Source organism: Cryptomeria japonica, chromosome 10, assembly GCF_030272615.1.
Source record: "Cryptomeria japonica chromosome 10, Sugi_1.0, whole genome shotgun sequence".
Classification (NCBI taxonomy): Eukaryota; Viridiplantae; Streptophyta; class Pinopsida; order Cupressales; family Cupressaceae; genus Cryptomeria; species Cryptomeria japonica.
The window spans coordinates 562,962,569-562,980,457 of NC_081414.1; the positions used below are offsets into that span (position 1 = coordinate 562,962,569).

General features: G+C 45.0%; 1 protein-coding gene across 3 annotated transcripts in view; it reads right to left on the reverse strand.

The window, feature by feature from the left end:
- LOC131060731 (ABC transporter A family member 1) overlaps positions 1-17,889 on the reverse strand; it is a 233,622-nt gene that overhangs the window by 176,328 nt on the left and 39,405 nt on the right. For all 3 annotated transcript variants that reach the window (XM_057994085.2, XM_057994086.2, XM_057994087.2), the window contains 4 exons: positions 17,698-17,812; positions 17,510-17,599; positions 15,180-15,400; positions 14,954-15,066 (listed from right to left, as the gene is read on the reverse strand). In XM_057994085.2, coding sequence (XP_057850068.2) covers positions 14,954-15,066; positions 15,180-15,400; positions 17,510-17,599; positions 17,698-17,812 — 539 coding nt within the window. The remainder of the gene's footprint in view (positions 1-14,953; positions 15,067-15,179; positions 15,401-17,509; positions 17,600-17,697; positions 17,813-17,889) is intronic.

Here is a 17,889-nt window from a genome sequence, read left to right on the forward strand (position 1 = left end):
TCTACATGGACGAGCTACAAGACCTTGGAGGCTCTCCAAGCATCACCATCTAAGAAAGGAGTATGATGCTGCTTTCCTACCTGGCAAGCTCTGCAAACACCATGACTCTCTGACTAAATCTCAAGTAAACCAAAAACAAAACCCTCTCAAGCCAACTGAGAGAGATAGTAAACATTCAGGTGCCCATACCGTTGATGCCAAAGAGTGTTGATGGATGAGTTTTTGGCTGCCATAGCATGCTCCTGAGAATCACCAATGTCAACAAGTCTATAAAGACCATGATCCTCAAGTCCAACAGCAACAGTGGTGCGAGTGTCCTTGTCAACAATGTTGCACTTGTGTGCATTGAAGACAACATCTAGCTTTGGAGAAGGTTTAGTTCCATGTCAAGAACATAGTATACATTGAGAAATATAAAATTTCTCCCTCCAAATGTAATTTGAACATTGCCCTCTTCATCAGAATATATACATGAAATATAACATTTAAGTATAAGTTATATTTCATGTATATATTGGCAGGATGTTTGAGAGTGTTTTCAGATCTCTAGGAGTTATAATGCAAATTTTAGGTTTTCAAAGATCTTTTAGTTTTTCAGACTTAGTCAAATTTCAGTAATCATTATGCTCCTATCAACATTCTCTCGCTCTCTCTATCTCACTCACTTTATCTACCTCGAATTTTAGACCTATCTATCTCCCTATCACTCTTCCTCTATCCCCCTCTCTACCACACTCCATCTCACTCTCTCCTCTCTCCCCCAAGATCTAGACCTATCTCTCTACCCCTCTTTTTCTCACCCTCAGACCTCAGCGAGGTCTGAAGGGTGCTACTCTCAACCTAATTTTAATTTGCAGATGCTTGGTGGCAAAGTTGGGTTGGAAATACCCCAAATCTCAAAAAATTTGCCCTCGGAATCTTATGTCAACCTTGTAGTTCATCCAATTAGAGCTTGTTTGAAGCCATCGACACGAAGAAGAGGAGCAAGTTAGCTCAAAAACGCCTCAATGACCTTGTCTTTGTGCAATATAATCTTCGATTGCGCGTAAGGAAGGTAGAGGAAGTAGCAGGTGTTCCACTTGACTTGGATGATATAGATCCTTACAATGATTGGACATCACAAGAGCAGCCTCCATTGTTTTTCGAGGATGACATCACTGATTTTGAGAGGCAGGCTATGGTGGAGGAGGGGGGTGGATTTGGTTTCATGCTGGATGACATTGAGGAGGAAGAGGATGAGGATGAGGAGTCATTGCCAGTGCCACAAATAGGTGGAGACATAGCTTAATCCAGGATGGAGGATGAGCCAGCCATGTCGAGCGAGGAGGCACAGTCACGCCCACTACAAACTTCTAGGACTAGACCCTCTAGTTTTACCTCTCCCCTAGTTTTTGCTAGAGTTGGGAAGAGGAAGTTGTAATTGTAATTTGTAATGATGTATTTACTTTTGGTTTTACAAAAACTATTTACTATTTTGCTTCCAAGCTTCCAACCATCAGCATTCCTCATGAGGATGTGATTTTGTAGACACTTTGCATTTAAATATATCTAGAATCAGCTTGTTTCTTTTGTGTTATCATTTATTGACTCATTGGATGCATCTTCTCATTAAATTTTGCAAAAAAAATGCATTTTTAATTAAATTTAAGCGTTTTTTAAAGTTGTCGAGTTTTTCGTTGAGTTTTTTCGAGTTTTTACCGAGTTTTTTTTATAGGGGCTTGGCGAGTCGAGCCAAGTCGCGAGTAGTCCAACTATGGTATCAACAGTGAGTGATTTGGTTCAACATGGCCAAGACATTCTTAGAGCACTCAAAGATTACATGCACTGGGCTCAAAATCAAAAACATAAATTTTACAAACTGGCACCACATTGACAAAACACTTGAGGTCAGAGACATGGTTTTCTTATGCTTACAACCTTATAGGTAGACTTCCATTGAGCAAAGTGGGGCTGAAAAGCTCAAACCTTATTTTCATGGGCCCTATAGAGTGTTGAGAAGGGTTGGCGAAGTAGCTTATGAGTTGGAGTTGTTAGAAGATAGCCAGATTCACAATATTTTCAATGTATCATACCTCAAGAGGTTACTTAGCCAGCACATCGCACCATCAATTGATTTGCCACACTTGAATGATGAGGGGAAACTCAATGGTTCTAGAGGCCATCATTGTCATACGGGAAAAGAAACTAAGTGATAGGATTGTCATAAAATGCATGGACTGTTGGAAGAACCTACCTGCTGAGGATGCTACTTGGGAAGGGCAAAATATTTATGAACATACAGCACTGCATTGCTTGTAGGCAAGCAATTCCAGTAAGGGCATATTTGTAATGTCTACCTTTTATCCACTGCACTGAATGAATTGTTCTATGATCTATCAATAGTTAAAATAGGACTGAGTTTCCAATTTTGTGTTAAAAATAAGGCAATTGCATCATCAATTTGAGGACAGCTATGTCTTTATATCTTCCAGCCGAGCAGCAGCTAGAACTTTCAGTTAGGACTCAGTTAAAAGACTTGAAATGTAGAATAAGGCACTGAGTTGGTCTCACAATTGTCAATTAAACAGCCAGTTGACTGCCTTAATTTAAGAGACTGATTAGTTATTTAGCTGCCCACTGTTTGCCTCACTGGGTAAACAGGAAGAGTACAGAAGTAACACAGAAATAAACAGTGCAACATGAATGCAAGAATAAGCTTTCCCTTAATAACTTAGAGTGTATACAATGGTCATAGTATTATCTGCCGTCAATAACACACCCTTCAATACCCGCAGGCAGTACAATATATAACAGCCGAAGGGGTGCGACACAACCGTCGCGACTCCAACTACCTACCCGTCGGCTAACTAACTACTAACAAATGACATTACTACCAAAACATAAGATATACATATTTCCCGACAACATCATCCCCCCCCAAAAAAAAGAACTCGTCTCCGACAACTAACAACAAAAATGGAGACAATGTAACCCATGCAAAATATACATCCAAGATAAAACTAAGGAGGGGGTTGGGAAAGAGTCCCTGAAGTAGAAGGCTGAGATGTCGGTGCCTGGGCTGCCAAGCGGGCTCGGAGCTCATAACCCTGTTGAGTACATGCAGTCACATTTCGCTCTGCCACCAACACTTTCTCCAAAGCCGTCTTTACCATATGCACGGCTTCCAGCAACTCCTCCTCTTTCGTATCAGCTGTCTCTGTCATACAGACCAATCGATCATGCAACAAGCTCCTCTCGGCAGTGACTGCATCCAACTCCTACTGTACAAGGCTCCTCACACTATGCTCCGTCGAAAGGCGAGTCTCCACCTCGGCTTTCTCTGCTTGGGCCATCTCAAGCTGCGCCAACAACTGGGCCCTCTCTGCTGCCCACGAGGCCTACTGACTGGCCACATCCCTCTCCAACTCGACCCGAGCAGCCTCGCGGACCGCAGCGTCCTGCAGCGTACGCCTCAATGCATAGTAGGCGTCTCGGTAGACCTGCTCAATCTCTCGGACGACTACCATCACCCAACTTTCCACAATGGGTTCTCGTACACTCCAAGCCTGTAGCATCTCATCCGTCTGAGTAGTCGGCCATCCCTGAGACTCAAAGCATGTAGCAAAGGCTGTCGAGCACCCCACCCGCATAAACTGTAGGACCCTCTCTAACTCCACCACAACCTGCTGCAATGCTCGTGTCTGGGCAGTGGCCACCACCCGCCTACCCCTCGCCACCATGTCAACTAAGTAGGCCTCAATGTCCTCTCCCTCCTGCTCTGAAGGCTGTGAAATCTCTGGCGGAACTGACATAGCCGCATCCTGCTGGTATGAAGGTACCTCCTCCGCCACTAGAGGTGTACCATTCCCCTGCTCCTACTCCTGGATGGCAGAGACGATCTCTCCTACCTCGTTCCCAACTGCTGGTACATGTGTCTTGCCAGAGGAATCATCCAAGTCGACTACCTCTGCTCTAATCTCCCGACAAGGTGAGAATACAGCAGCTCCCACAGGTTGTACCAATGTCATCTGAAATCGCTGTGTCAGCCAGCTCTCCATAGCCACGACCGACGAGTCGGTACGCATCTCTACGACCGGGGGATGGGTCGTTGTCATGGGCTCCTCCAACAAAGAGGCAGAAACAGTCACCACTGCCTCAATCCCCACAACATCCAACCGCACCTAGGGCTTCGTATCAACCACCTCCCTCAACCCCTGCTCCTCGTCGACCACTACCCGATGCGGCAACTCCTCCATCCGTGACTCTGCCATGTCTTCAGTAAGTGCCTCCGTGGTCGGGGTCGGTCCCTGTGATGCTACCTGTTGCTGGATGGGGCCAAGTGCAACTGGCATGCGGCTCTACCCAAATGTCGAAATAAAGGTGTCGCCCACTTCAGATGACATCACAGGTGTGCCCATCGGTAGCAAGGGTGGGGCAAAAAGGACCCTCTCCTCCGTCGCCCTGCTGCTACCATCCTCCTCATCCTCCGCTTCTAAATCCTCTGTACTACTGGAAGTCTCCCTCCCACTATCAGGTTCTCCTGAGGCCGTATCTACCATCCGTTTCCGCTTCGTCGCGGAAGAGTGCCCAATGTCCAGGTGTCTCCAATACATGATAGGAGGCTCACCCACTGTCAATGGTCCCTGCAGCCGTACCTTCAACTCTGCCTCCGGCACTGCTTACCGCATGGCCTCCAAGAACAGTCCTATAGCATAGTGGGGCATATAGAATGTGCGATGCTGCATCGTCAAGAACTCATACATGCACTCTGCTAGCAACGCGGCCCAATCGTACACAGTGTCGTTCATCAGCCCGTTCATGAGCATAATCTGAGGGAGGGCGATGTCTAACGCCCTACCCGATCCCGTCAACCTACTCTTAATGACATCCATAATACACCGCCAGTGGCCCTCTGCAACAAAGGTCTTACGGATTCCTCGTCCCTTCGTGGCATTAGCCACGTTGTCCAGCTCTGTTGTCATCAAGTTCCTGGATATTAATTTAATCCAATACTCCTTCTCCTCCCGCTTCATTTTCTTAGCCTTCAACTCTATTTTCCTGCCCTGTCTGCCTAGAATGGCGAATACTCTGGTAAAGACCACCGCTTTGAAGGATATGGTGACATCCCTCCCGAGGTATTCAAAAGTACTGGTGCGTGTGTGTCTGTCGAAGGTGCCCACCATGAACCGTAGGGCACCCTCATACGCGCAGATAGGAAACACGGGCATTCGAATAGCCCACTCCACTTGTGCCTTACAAAGATTCTGCTTCACCAAATCATCGTCGGGAGTTTCCTACCACCATTTCCGACATTCCGACCCATTCAGGCCTTCAAAGGTGATATTATGAGGTGTTAATGTATTTTTCCCACTTATGGCAGTTTGTGGTGCTTTCTGCTTTTGCTCTGGCTGGCGCTGGCATCCATTGTGCTCCCTGCCACACGCACGCCTGACGACAAGACCCTGGTATTTCTATCCATCTGGTTGCTACTGGAGGAAGCCTGCAACTGCTTTTTCCAGCTTCGTTTCCCCGCTGACTCCATTAATTTCTGGTATAACTGATTTCTGGCTAAAAGTCGTACGGTCGTTGGACACCATCGTAACCACCTTCTTCGGTTGTGTATGGTTGTGTTATCGTGCGGGGCTGCTGCGTGTGCGGCTACGTTGCTGTGCGGGGTTGCTGGTGTGCGCGTCTCTCTTTTTTTTTTTTTTGGCGTGGCCTGCGTGTCTTACTTCGTGCGTGGTGCGAAGTTTGAGTTTTTTTTTTTTGCATTGGCGGGGTGTACACCGCACGGTGGTGTCCACCGCCAGTGGTCCCACCCCACGGTGGTGCCACCGCACAGTGGCTCCACCGCTGGTGGGCCCACCATCGATGTTACCACCGCACGGTGGTTCCACCGTCGATGGTCCCACCGCTGGTGTTATCACTGCATGGTGGTTCCACCGTTGGTGGTCCCACCACCGGTGTGGTCACCGCACGGTGTTCCACCGTCGATGGTCCCACCGCTGGTGTTATCACTGCATGGTGGTTCCACCGTTGGTGGTCCCACCACCGGTGTGGTCACCGCACGGTGGCCCCTGTCGGTATCACCACCGTACGTCCATTTTTTTTTTAAATACTGTCAAACATCCTAATTGGAGGGTCCAAGTTCCCTCCGTTCGTGGTAAACTTTTAATTTTGACCCATTGACGATGTCTGGTATCTCCTTCCCGTCGAGCATCCACAACCTAATCGCCTCGTTGGTATTGACCTCGCATACCTTGAAGGGCCCTAGCCATCGCACTTTAAATTTTCCTAGTTTTTATTTCGTTCCTCCCGTTGAATTTCAACACTTCATTCGTCGAAGATGCTTGTTGTGCCAGACCTTCCGTCTTTGCTGGGCTGCCTCCGTGGCCCATTGTGCAATCATTCTTTTTCGTCCAACTTGCTTAAGGCATACAGTCTCTCCCTCAAACTCTCCATATCCCCGAGTCTATTCTCTACTGCAATGCGAAGGCTTGGCACCATGAATTCTGCTGGCACCATGAATTCTGCTGGCACCATAGCTTCCTGCCCGTACATGAGTTGGCACGGGGTGTGGCCTGTGGTCACCTTGTAGGTTGTACGGTAGGCCCACAAGACCAAAGGTAACTTTTCTTCCCAGTCTTCTCCCTCGACACCGCATGACTTGTATATCACGTTCACAATAATCTTGTTGGTAGCCTCGGCTTGTCCGTTGGCTCGCGGGTAGTAGGGGCTAGATAGTGAATGAAAAATCTTGAATTCTGTAGTAAGGAGTTTAATCATGTGGTTCACAAAATGTTCGCCTCTGTCGCTTGTCAACTGCATAGGGTCCCATACCGCGTAATAATTTGCTCGTAGATAAATCTTGCTGTACTTACGGCCGAGTTGGCTGGTAGGGCTCGCACTTCAACCCACTTTGTTAAATATTCAGTGGCTACCACAATGTAGCGACACCTCCTAGCGCGACTCACTTTGAGCGGCCCAATGAAATCCAGCCCCCAATGCTCGAATAGTTCTTGAGCATGCGACGGGTTGAGGGGCATGAAATCCCTTTTCAGCTGCCTCCCCGCTCTCTGGCAGGTATCACAACCCACTACCCATTCTCTCGCATCATTATACAATGTAGGCCACCAGAGGCCTGCTAGCAACACCTTCCTTGCTGTAGTGTCTGGTCCCATATGGCCTCCTGCGGGCCCCTCGTGTGCTTCCCTCAGGATGCTTGGCACCTCTTCCTCCATCACACACCGACGTAGCACCTCGTCGGGCCCCATTTTATACAATAAACCATTAATCAGCTGGAATGTGCGGCTTCTCAACACAAGCTTTCTTCGCTCTCCCAACAGCATGCCTTGGGGGAATACAGAGGTGGAGAGATATTCCCCGATGGTAGTATACCATGGTGGTAGTACTACGATCTTGAATAGGTGGGCGTCTGGAAAGTCGTCATTTACCCCTTCTGGCGGCTCTCCGGGCCTGATCCGAGATAGTTGGTCAGCAATGACATAGCTTTTGCCTGGCCGTACAATTATTGTGAATGTAAACTCCTGTAGCAAGAGTAGCCATCGACTAATCCTTCCCTAAATTATCGGCTTGTTGACCAAGTACATGAGGGCTTGATGGTCCGCGTAGAATGTGAACGGTGTCGCCAACAGATAGTGTCTGAATTTTTGTACCACATAGATCATCCCCAATGCCTCCCGTTCTGTTGTGCTGTAATTCTTCTCCGCTTGAGATAACAGTCTACTGGCAAAATGGACGAGATGATCCAACCCATGATCTCCCACTTGGGTCAATGTGGCACCGATCGCATAGTTTGAGGCGTCCACATGGACATGGAACTCCCTGTCCCAGTCGGGGTAAGCGAGGATGGGAGCAACTACCAGCCTCATCTTTAATTCCTCAAATGCTTCACTCTCCGGGGTCCCCCAGGTGTACGGCTCACCCTTGCGAGTGAGCTTGTCCAAGGGGTGGGATATTTGTGCAAAGTTTTTTATGAATCTTCTATAGTAGCCGATGTGGCCCAAGAAGGACTTTACCCCAGTGACATCCATAGGAGGCTCCATCTCCACGATCACCCGTATTTTGTCTGGGTCCGTCTTCAGACCTGCTTTGCATACGATGTGCCCAAGCAATTTGCCTTGTGGCACCATAAATCGACATTTTTTTGGATTAAGGGCCAGCCTTGCCCTTCGGCATCTCTCCAGGCACTCTCTGAGGGCTACCAAATGCATATCTTGCCCGCTATAGATGGACCAGTCATCGAGGAAGGCTTTAAAATTCCCTATCGACATCTTGTCGAATATGTGTAGTATAATTCGCTGGAATGTTGCAAGTGCATTGCATAGGCCGAATGGCATCCGGTTGTATGCATAGACACCATTTTCAACCACGAAGGTGGTCTTCAGTTTATCTTCCTCGGCGATTGAGATCTGGTTATATCCGAAAAAACCATCCAAAAATGAGTACATCTCATGGCCGGCCACCTCCTCCAGTATGTTGTCCGTAAACAGGATTGGGAAGGGGTCTTTAATCGTAACTGCGTTGAGACACCAAAAGTCCACACAAATCCTTATTTAGTTAGCCTCCTCCTTTAGTGAAATGACTATGGGCGACACCCATTCGCTTGTCTGTACTTTGAAAATGATACCAGCCTCCAGCATTTTCTCGATCTCATCGTTCACCCGCGCTGCATAGTTGCGGTTCATTCGCTTGTCTATACTTTGAAAATGATACCAGCCTCCAGCATTTTCTCGATCTCATCGTTCACCCGCGCTGCAATTTGCCTTGTGGCACCATAAATCGACATTTTTTTGGATTAAGGGCCAACCTTGCCCTTCGGCATCTCTCCAGGCACTCTCTGAGGGCTACCAAATGCATATCTTGCCCGCTATAGATGGACCAGTCGTCGAGGAAGGCTTTAAAATTCCCTACCGACATCTTGTCGAATATGTGTAGTATAATTCGTTGGAATGTTGCAGGTGCATTGCATAGGCCGAATGGCATCCGGATGTATGCATAGACACCATTTTCGACCACGAAGGTGGTCTTCAGTTTATCTTCCTCGACGATTTAGATCTAGTTATATCCGGAAAATCCATCCAAAAATGAGTACACCTCATGGCCGGCCACCTCCTCCAGTATGCTGTCCGTAAACGGGATTGGGAAGGGGTCTTTAATCATAACTGTGTTGAGACACCAAAAGTCCACACAAATCCTTATTTGGTTAGCCTCCTTCTTTAGTGAAATGACTATGGGCGACACCCATTCGCTTGTCTGTACTTTGAAAATGATACCAGCCTCCAACATTTTCTCGATCTCATCGTTCACCTACGCTGCATAGTTGCGGTTCATCCTGTACGGTCTCTTTCGTACAGGGCGGGCTCCGGGTACCAACGGGATACGATGCATGCACAATTCGGGAGGTACTCCCTTCAAATCTTTATACGTCCATACGAAGACGTCTTTAAACTCCAAGAATATTTTGAAGGCCACTGTCTTCAGCACGGGATCCCAGTCATCCCCGACTAATATATTCCGTGGGTCCTCCTCCTTTCCCAGGTTTGTTGCCTTTAGCTTGGACTCTTCAAATTGAATTGCCTTGTCTTTCTCGAACTGATGTGCGGGTGCCTCGTCCACTCGGGCTTCCCCCTCCTTATATTCTCTGTATTCCGGAGGGAAGACCTCCGGATCAACGGGCTCCTCTATCTGCAACATGTTGCAGTGAAAAAGTTCGTAGTCCTCCATTTGCCAATGGAAGAGCCCGTTGAATGAGCATACCTCATCTTCAGAACATCCCTCCAATTCGAGCACCCCTTCACTGTTCGGCTCCATCACGTTCTTGCCCTTGCTTTCGACGGGACCCCCTTCCCCTTTATTAGAGTCCTCTAAGTCCGAGTCAGAAGAGGCGAGCTCTTCGCCGACATCTTGGGTGTGTAGGTCAATGGTATATTTCTGCCCTCCCTTCTCCATGGAAAGTGTATTTTTCTTCTAGTTGTGGTTTACCCTTGCGGTGATCAACCACACTCTCCCCAAGATGGCATCATAGCCCTTCTTTTTCAAGGGAATAACTACAAAATCTAACAGGAAAGGTTGCGTACCAATTATCACTTGCTGAGCCATCAATATGCCGAGTGGCTTGATGCCGTTTTGGTCGGCTCCTACCAGATTAAATGTGGATGGCCACAGGGTGGGTTTCCCCAGCCTCTTCCATGTCTCTTCTGGTAGTACATTCACCCCAGCACCTCCGTCCACAATGGTGTCCTTTAGAACGGTTCCCAAGATGCCCATTTCTACCACAGCTGGGTGTCTACCACCGTTCAAGGTTAGTACATCGGGTCAGTCGAAGAGCTGGCGGGAACCTCCACCTGTGGTGCACTCGAAGGTACGTGTGCGGTGCTTAGCACATTGCTGAGGATGGCAGTCCTCAGATGTGGCATGGAATCTAGAAGGTCTTTTACCTTTATCGGTACCTCCATCTGCAAGACTTGCCCAATAATATTCTTCTCCGCTTTCAGGCGGGTTGAGGGACTCATCGGCTACGTGTTCTTCCGTCCCTCTGCCGCCATCTCCCGTTCAATGTCGACCTTCGCCTCCTGCAGTCTCTCCTTCTCTGTGTGGGGGTCGGGATACGTTGCCTTCTTCACCTGCGCCCGAGTGATCGCCAATACTTCACCCGTCTTCTCAATATTGAGGAGATTCACCCCCTGTTTCGGGCATTTTGTGTCATCGTGATCACCGAGGCAGCACCATCTACAGAGGCTCTGGGGGGTTTCAGTATTCTGAGACTCCCGAGCGAAGTGCCCCCATTGGTTGCAGGCCCGACATTGGATTATTGGCCGCCCTTTAGCGTCATATTGCATTCTGCTCTGATTATTGTTGTTCTTGTTGTTGCCTCTCCCTCCTCTTCGGTTACCTCTGTAACCACTGGATGATGCAGTGGCGTCGGCTTGCGGCTGGGCGGGGCCCGTTGATGGTGAGGGTTGCTCTTGGGCAAAGAATACCCGGTTCCGTTTTGTTTTCATGTTGTAGGGGCATTCTTTGACGGCGTGCCCCAACATCTGGCAAATTTCATAGAATGCCCTCTTCGAGCAGATGCCCTTTGTGTGACCTCCTTCCTTACAATTAGTGCACCACACATCTTCGTTTTTGCTCGTGCTTCCTTTCATGTTCTTAAATTCCTTCAACATACGGTGCATATCCTTTTGAAGCGCTTGCACCTTCTTACTTGATGATTCGTCACTACTGCTTTCTCCCGAGGACTCCTCTTCTCCAGAGGACTTGTCCTTTTTCTTCCACGATGTTTTGTCTTCACTTTCCAAGTCCATCGCATGGTTGTATGCGTCATCGTATGAGGTGGGCGGTACAATTTTCATCTTCCTCCGCAGGGATGACCGCAACCCTTCCACGAACCATCTCTTCTTTAGTCCGTCAGTCGGCTGGTTCTCCATCTTCCCCAGTAATTCCTTTAATCGTCGACTGTATGTTCGCACTATTTCGTGCTTTCCCTACTTTGTGCTTAGTATCTCCGCCACGATCTCATTATCATCTCGAAGGAGTCGAAACTCCTTCTCAAAAGCTTTCTGTAGGTCATCCCATGTTCCCACCTTTGTTTTGTCCACATCAGAGTACCAATCAATGGCTACTCCTCTCAGGGTGGCAGGGAACTGCACCACCCAATCCGCTTTGTCAACTACCCCGTTGGCTAACCATATTGTCTCACATGTACGACAGTGCCGTACGGGGTCATCGTTGCCATCTCCATTGAATTTAGGCAACTTCTGTTTGCTCGCCATCGAGGGGGGGTCGTCTTCCTAGAGGTGGCTGTGGCTGCGTTTGTGCGCCGCTCCCTCCGACGCCGGTGGTGTGTCCTGCGTGGGTGACTGGAGGTACGGTGCTTTGCCTGGTGTGTGTGGTACCTGCAACCGTACGGTTGTCCTCCCCTCCGTTCTCACCCACACCCACTCTTGGCTCCCTCTGATGATCCTCACTTCGTGGCGTAAGGGATAAGTTTCTAAACTGATCTCGAGTCTCTTCGACTAGATTCTGCCGTAACCTTGTTTCCTCCAGAAACTCTTCGTGGCTCTGCACCCTACGGTGTTCTGGCAACGCGTAGAAATTTCACTCAACTTCTGCACCCTCCATGACACCTCCTTGGTTCCCTTCGGGCCACCATTCGACAGGTCGTCCTTCGGCAAATTGCCTCAACCTCCCTCTATGTTCTACTTGCTATTCCAGAATCAAAGCCCTCTGCACGACCTCCCACTCGTCTGTTTCTGCTTTCTTATTTCTATCTTTATTTAATAGGTTGGGCATTAATTCCCATACATTTCCATAATTCACAACACATAAACCAGAACACGCCTTTATTAATTCATTTCGTCAATACAACTCGTGTCAATATTATGACACTTTTATTTGAATATAGGATAGTCCTTTATCCCGATGGGATTCAAGGTTCAATTCCTTCCTGGCCTCATGCCATCCCATTCCGCTTCCTGACGGCTGCTTTCTTCGTACTGTTGAAGAATTTGTTGGCGTCGCTCTTCCTGGGCAATCTCCTCCAGGCGAGCTTGTTGTGCCAGCGATGCCTATGCAAGCAGCCGGGTAAGATGGTTCATCAACCGATTTACTGTCGGGCTAACCTCCAGTGCTGTCCACACGGCACTTGGTGGGATTTCCGCCTCCGTGGCCTCTCGTCAGACATAAGTCTCGATGGCTACCTGGAGCAGAATTGAAAATTCCCTCATCGCAGTGTCTTCTCCGTTGTAGAGCTCTATTTGCGCGTCATCAGCCTCTGGGCTTATCTCACCAACGGGTAGGCCCATCGTGTCCGTGTGCCATCCGCGTCTTCTGTTCCCGAGTACGTCTAGGCAACGGCGCCAAATGTTTGCCTCACTGGGTAAACAGGAAGAGTACAGAAGTAACACAGAAATAAACAATGCAACATGAATGCAAGAATAAGCTTTCCATTAATAACTCAGAGTGTATACAATGGTCATAGTATTGTCTGCCGTCAATAACACACCCTTCAATACCCGCAGGTAGTACAATATATAACAGCCGAAGGGGTGCGACACAACCGTCGCGACTCCAACTACCTACCCATCAGCTAACTAACTACTAACAAATGACATTACTACCAAAACATAAGATATACATATTTCTCGACAACACCCACAAATGAGAGTTGCTTATCAATTTATTGACAGCAATTCAGGAAGTGATTGCCACTGATTGAAAAGAACAGAAGGTAGTGGATTATAAGAGGCATGAGAGAAAACAGAAATGATATCTTTTGGAAATCAAAAACTATAGCTCAGTTTGATGCTGCCACAGCAGCTTTAGTGCTGGGAACAAAAACCTCAGGCATTTCAACAGTTCAACTATTCTCTTGGGGACGAAAATCTCAGGCAAATCAACTATTTTCTTAAGGATGAAATCATTAACATACAATAGGGAGAGCAGGGCAACTGCAGATTTGCACATGACAAGATGACAGCAGCGTGTTCAGTTTGTTTGCTGTAGACTGTTCAGGAGCTTCAAAGATCAGTTCACATGCTAGGAGCACCCAGGGAGTTGTATTAGACTAGTCATGTAGCTTCCATTGATTGTATGTGTTCACAATAGAAGAAATAAAATAAAAGAATGTCAGTTGTTTAAATTTTTTCTTGATTATATTCCATGTGCAACTAGTCTAGAACATCACAAGAAGCTATCATTATTCATGGATAGGGATAATCTAGGTTGGTGGATGGCCAAACAAATTTAGCCTATAATTTGGCTCATAATTTTGTTTTTCCGTTATTGGGCCTTTTTAGAGTGGATTTTTCGGCTTAACTTTGGCGAATGGAATTCTTGTCCCTTCCCTCATGTTATTAAGTGTTCTTGGCTTTCCTATGCTTACTGAATGGGATCATTTTAATTTTTAAAGCTAAGGGCAGAAATTTCTCCGCCGACAAGGCGACGTGCTTGTTTTTAGGTATTTTTCCAGAGTTTTGTCTAACCTGCCACCCTGATCAGACTATTTACATGCATAGAGAGGATGTTTGCTTGAAACTTTAAATGGCAAACCTATAGATAACTAATTAATAATAATCATATTAAATTAAGTGCATAACATGCCTCACCATCCTTAAAAAGAGTTGGATTTAATGTGCCACAAGAAGTTTTTAATAGTGAAAACATTATTGTAAAGACAAGAACAATGCCCATATTGTGGAAAGTGATGTTGTGAAAAAAACATATCCACAAGAAAGTCTTCAATTGGTTTATCAAATTCAATTCAAGCAATTCAGCTCTAAGGACCTTTAAGAATCTCAATTCAATTTCACTTCATAGCTTCCTTAAATTTCTCAAATTTATTCTTCTGTAACATGATAATGCACTCTGTTTGCTTGTAACAAATTTCAGATACTCCATCAGCAAAGACTCATAAAACAAAGTTCCATACAATTGGCATAACTTTGAGTCAGCCATGACCAACACATAGTAAATTACTAATCATAATGCGATCGAAAGTGTTTGTATTGATTTATCTTCGTGTAGTTCAAGTCTGCAATCATATATTTGCTAGGGTTCTCCATCTCCTCTCAGGCTTTGTTACAGCAATTTGCTACCTACCCTATGATGAAACTGCAATAGCACGTTAATTTTTGCCAGCTGATTGATGATGTGAATCTATTACAAATACTAAAATTGTAACTCCACGTCAAGCCAATTTTATAAATCAAATTTCTACATCTTACTCTTCCCAAACAATGTAGGTCCTGCATGAAAAAATGTGCATTATCCTCATGTCCATGCTCTGATTAGAAGCATGGAACAATAATGTCTCTTCAATGAGGTAGATATCTGGCAAGGGAAATTTTCACTAAAAATGACCAATTTGCTGTCATAGGTATGCTATTTTTTGAATTTGTTGATGACTTATCTTTTCTGACCAAGATAAGGAAAGTATGTAAAGAAAGCCTACCAAGAAGAGCAAGAATTTGATTTTCATATAATGATAGTTCCAGATCATTTACAGCACAGCATTTTCCCTTTGGAGTCTTGTAAACCTTCTGCAGGTTCCTTATCTGTATACAACTGTAGGTTGAACAATAAATTCAAGAAAGACAACTGGTATGATCAGATTAGAGAAAGAAATAGTTCCAACACAACTTAAACTTTTCCTGAACTTAAAATTGTCATATACATACCGCCCATCATATTCTTGCTGTTTCAGATCTGAGCTAACAGACTCAATTGCAGGCTCAAAATATTTTTTTCCTTCATTTGAGTGATCATTTTTCCACACACCATCCCCAAAATAATGTTTATCGCCACCACCAAGGATGGGTTTTCTGCTCTTTCTCTTCCAAAACCTCAAGGTACAAAAAAAATTCCATGGGAGTTGGACACCATATTCTTGAGGAAGTACCTGATTTCAAAACAAATGAAAAACCCCATTACAAAGAAAACCTATCAGACTAGTGGGGAATCAAATATTTTGATCATATTCAAGTACAAATATATTATATTCTATACCCTATCAAGATTACAAGATTTTAATGGCATGTACCAATCAATTCTAGAGATAATGTTTCATCAATATTTCCCTATTTAAAATATAAAAAATGTTACAGAATTATGCAGACTATTATTATTTTTGTATTAGATACTTATATCTTGATAATATTGGTTTTACAAAATCCTTCAAGCTCTTGGTATCTTCTATTGCTTTTTTATCATATTTCCACCCCCTTAATAATTATATAAATTACCTCAGCTGTATTAATTACTTACAAACAATATAATTGATAAAGTACAACACAGATAAAAGGGTCATAATCAAGCACTTTAGTGAAAAATTATGTAGTTGCCAGCACGTGATGCAGGAGCACGAAGATGCAAAAACATTTTTATTTTAATTTTTACTCTAGAGGTATCCCCGTGACCCAGCCTAGTGCCCAACCCGCCTTACCTTGGACTTACTTACCGCCAAGTTGGGGACAGGAAGGGGCGAGCTGAGGCGAGACTAGTCCTCTAGGGATGTACGCAGCCGCCCACAAGCCACGTGCATCGGGCGAATCCGAGACCAATGGGGAGCAAACCCACGGCCCAAGCCAACTCTGCTACTCATGCAGGCTGATGCACAAACAATTTTGCCTCACCAAAAATATGAAATAAAATAGGGATGAGAAGAATTTGGCTTTTGACAGTAGCAGAGCAACGGAAGTCAAGGGATCATTCCAAGTTCCAACTGACTTTGGCAGCAGCAGAAAACACTCGTTTACATCTGTAATCAACCTATGACAAGGTTACAAGGAAACATGCAGCCTTAGAAAACACATGCAGGCAGCGTATAGCATACCTGAAATACCCTTTTGAAGCCAACAGAGTTGACTCATGATGACATTGACCCTTAGAAACACATGGCATTGTCTTTTATCCAGGTTGTCTTATTTTATTATTCTAGTTTGTAATCATGGTCCTCATATTTTCTTGTTTGTGATCTATTCCTATTGGGGTTTCATCAAACACTCGGTGTGCTTAAAAGCTCCATCAAGATTAGATTAAGAGTTTAAAACACATATAGATTGGGAAGTCCAAATGCCTGTCTATCTTGTTTAACTACCCGTCAAGAAGCCAAGACTATTTTGGCAAATGACCAATCAAAGTTTGATAATTGGAAACTTTTATTCAATCATCCACATGGTATTTAAGGCCAATAAGATAAATTCAAACCTCTGCAAGAGCCCAAGGTATGTGTAAAAACATGAGCAGGCAGTTTTGGGACAAAAGCATACCATAAAACAACCAGAACTAAAAGATTCATGCAAGAAAGGAAAAATAGCAAGTTCACAAGCATGATGAAAATAAGGTAGAATGCCTTGAGACAAACATAGATACAGACAACTTGCCATACGTGAGAAGTAATACTACTTGATGAATTGCTTCTTTTTACAATGAGAAATCATATCTACCTTCTATAATGATATAAACCATGGTTACCAAGACTGGAAACCCAAATCCATATGGGGAAGAGGAAATATGGACAGTTCAGAAATAAGGATAAGTGCGTGTGTAAAGTTAATTGCTAAGCTGAGCAGTACTTGTCGGCAGTTATGTGGAAAATGATACTCTTAATTCTTTTTTAAAAACAATTAAAGGAATGTCCAATTCAGATCAGTCCAGTTCAACATGTCTAAAAAGCCTGATCCAACTGAATATGGGCCAGGTCTGGCAGGATTTGGTAACCAAAGTCAAAATACATGCACTGAAATAACAAGGAAATGCAAATTATGAAAGGTAGCAACTAAACTATTCCTTTCACAAGTTTGTCTACTGTCATACCTAGTGACTAAATCCCAAACTAAACCATTTTAAGATTAAAAAATGGAACACTGTAAGAATCCATAATATAGGGGATCCTCCTGCGAAAGATATGCATAAGGCCTAGTTACATCTTTATTTATTGAACCAGAATTTTATAAATATTATGAAATAAAAGAAAAATCTCACCAACAAAATGGTCTTATTTTCTTACCTTGTCAAGGTATAAGCCAATGGCACAATAAACAATACTATCAAATACCATCATTAATAGGCATACTAAAAAATTCACGCCAGATGAAGCCTGCATCCACAGTACTTGACTTAATCAGCACCCTGAAATATTTGACGAAATAAGATGTTAAAGATGAATTTATTACCACCATAGAACATATAAACCACCTTCCAAATATTGCTCCACCTAAGTCCAACATGTGCATGCTCATAATCAGCAAAATTTACACTGCCAAGGGCAAAAGCTGTTGGTGATAGCAATGAAGCAGCCACCTTCCCTGCCCTATAAATCATATAGAGAACTAAAATAAGGCACCCTAAACCAACATTTAACCACTAAACAAAATTATTTGCAGATAA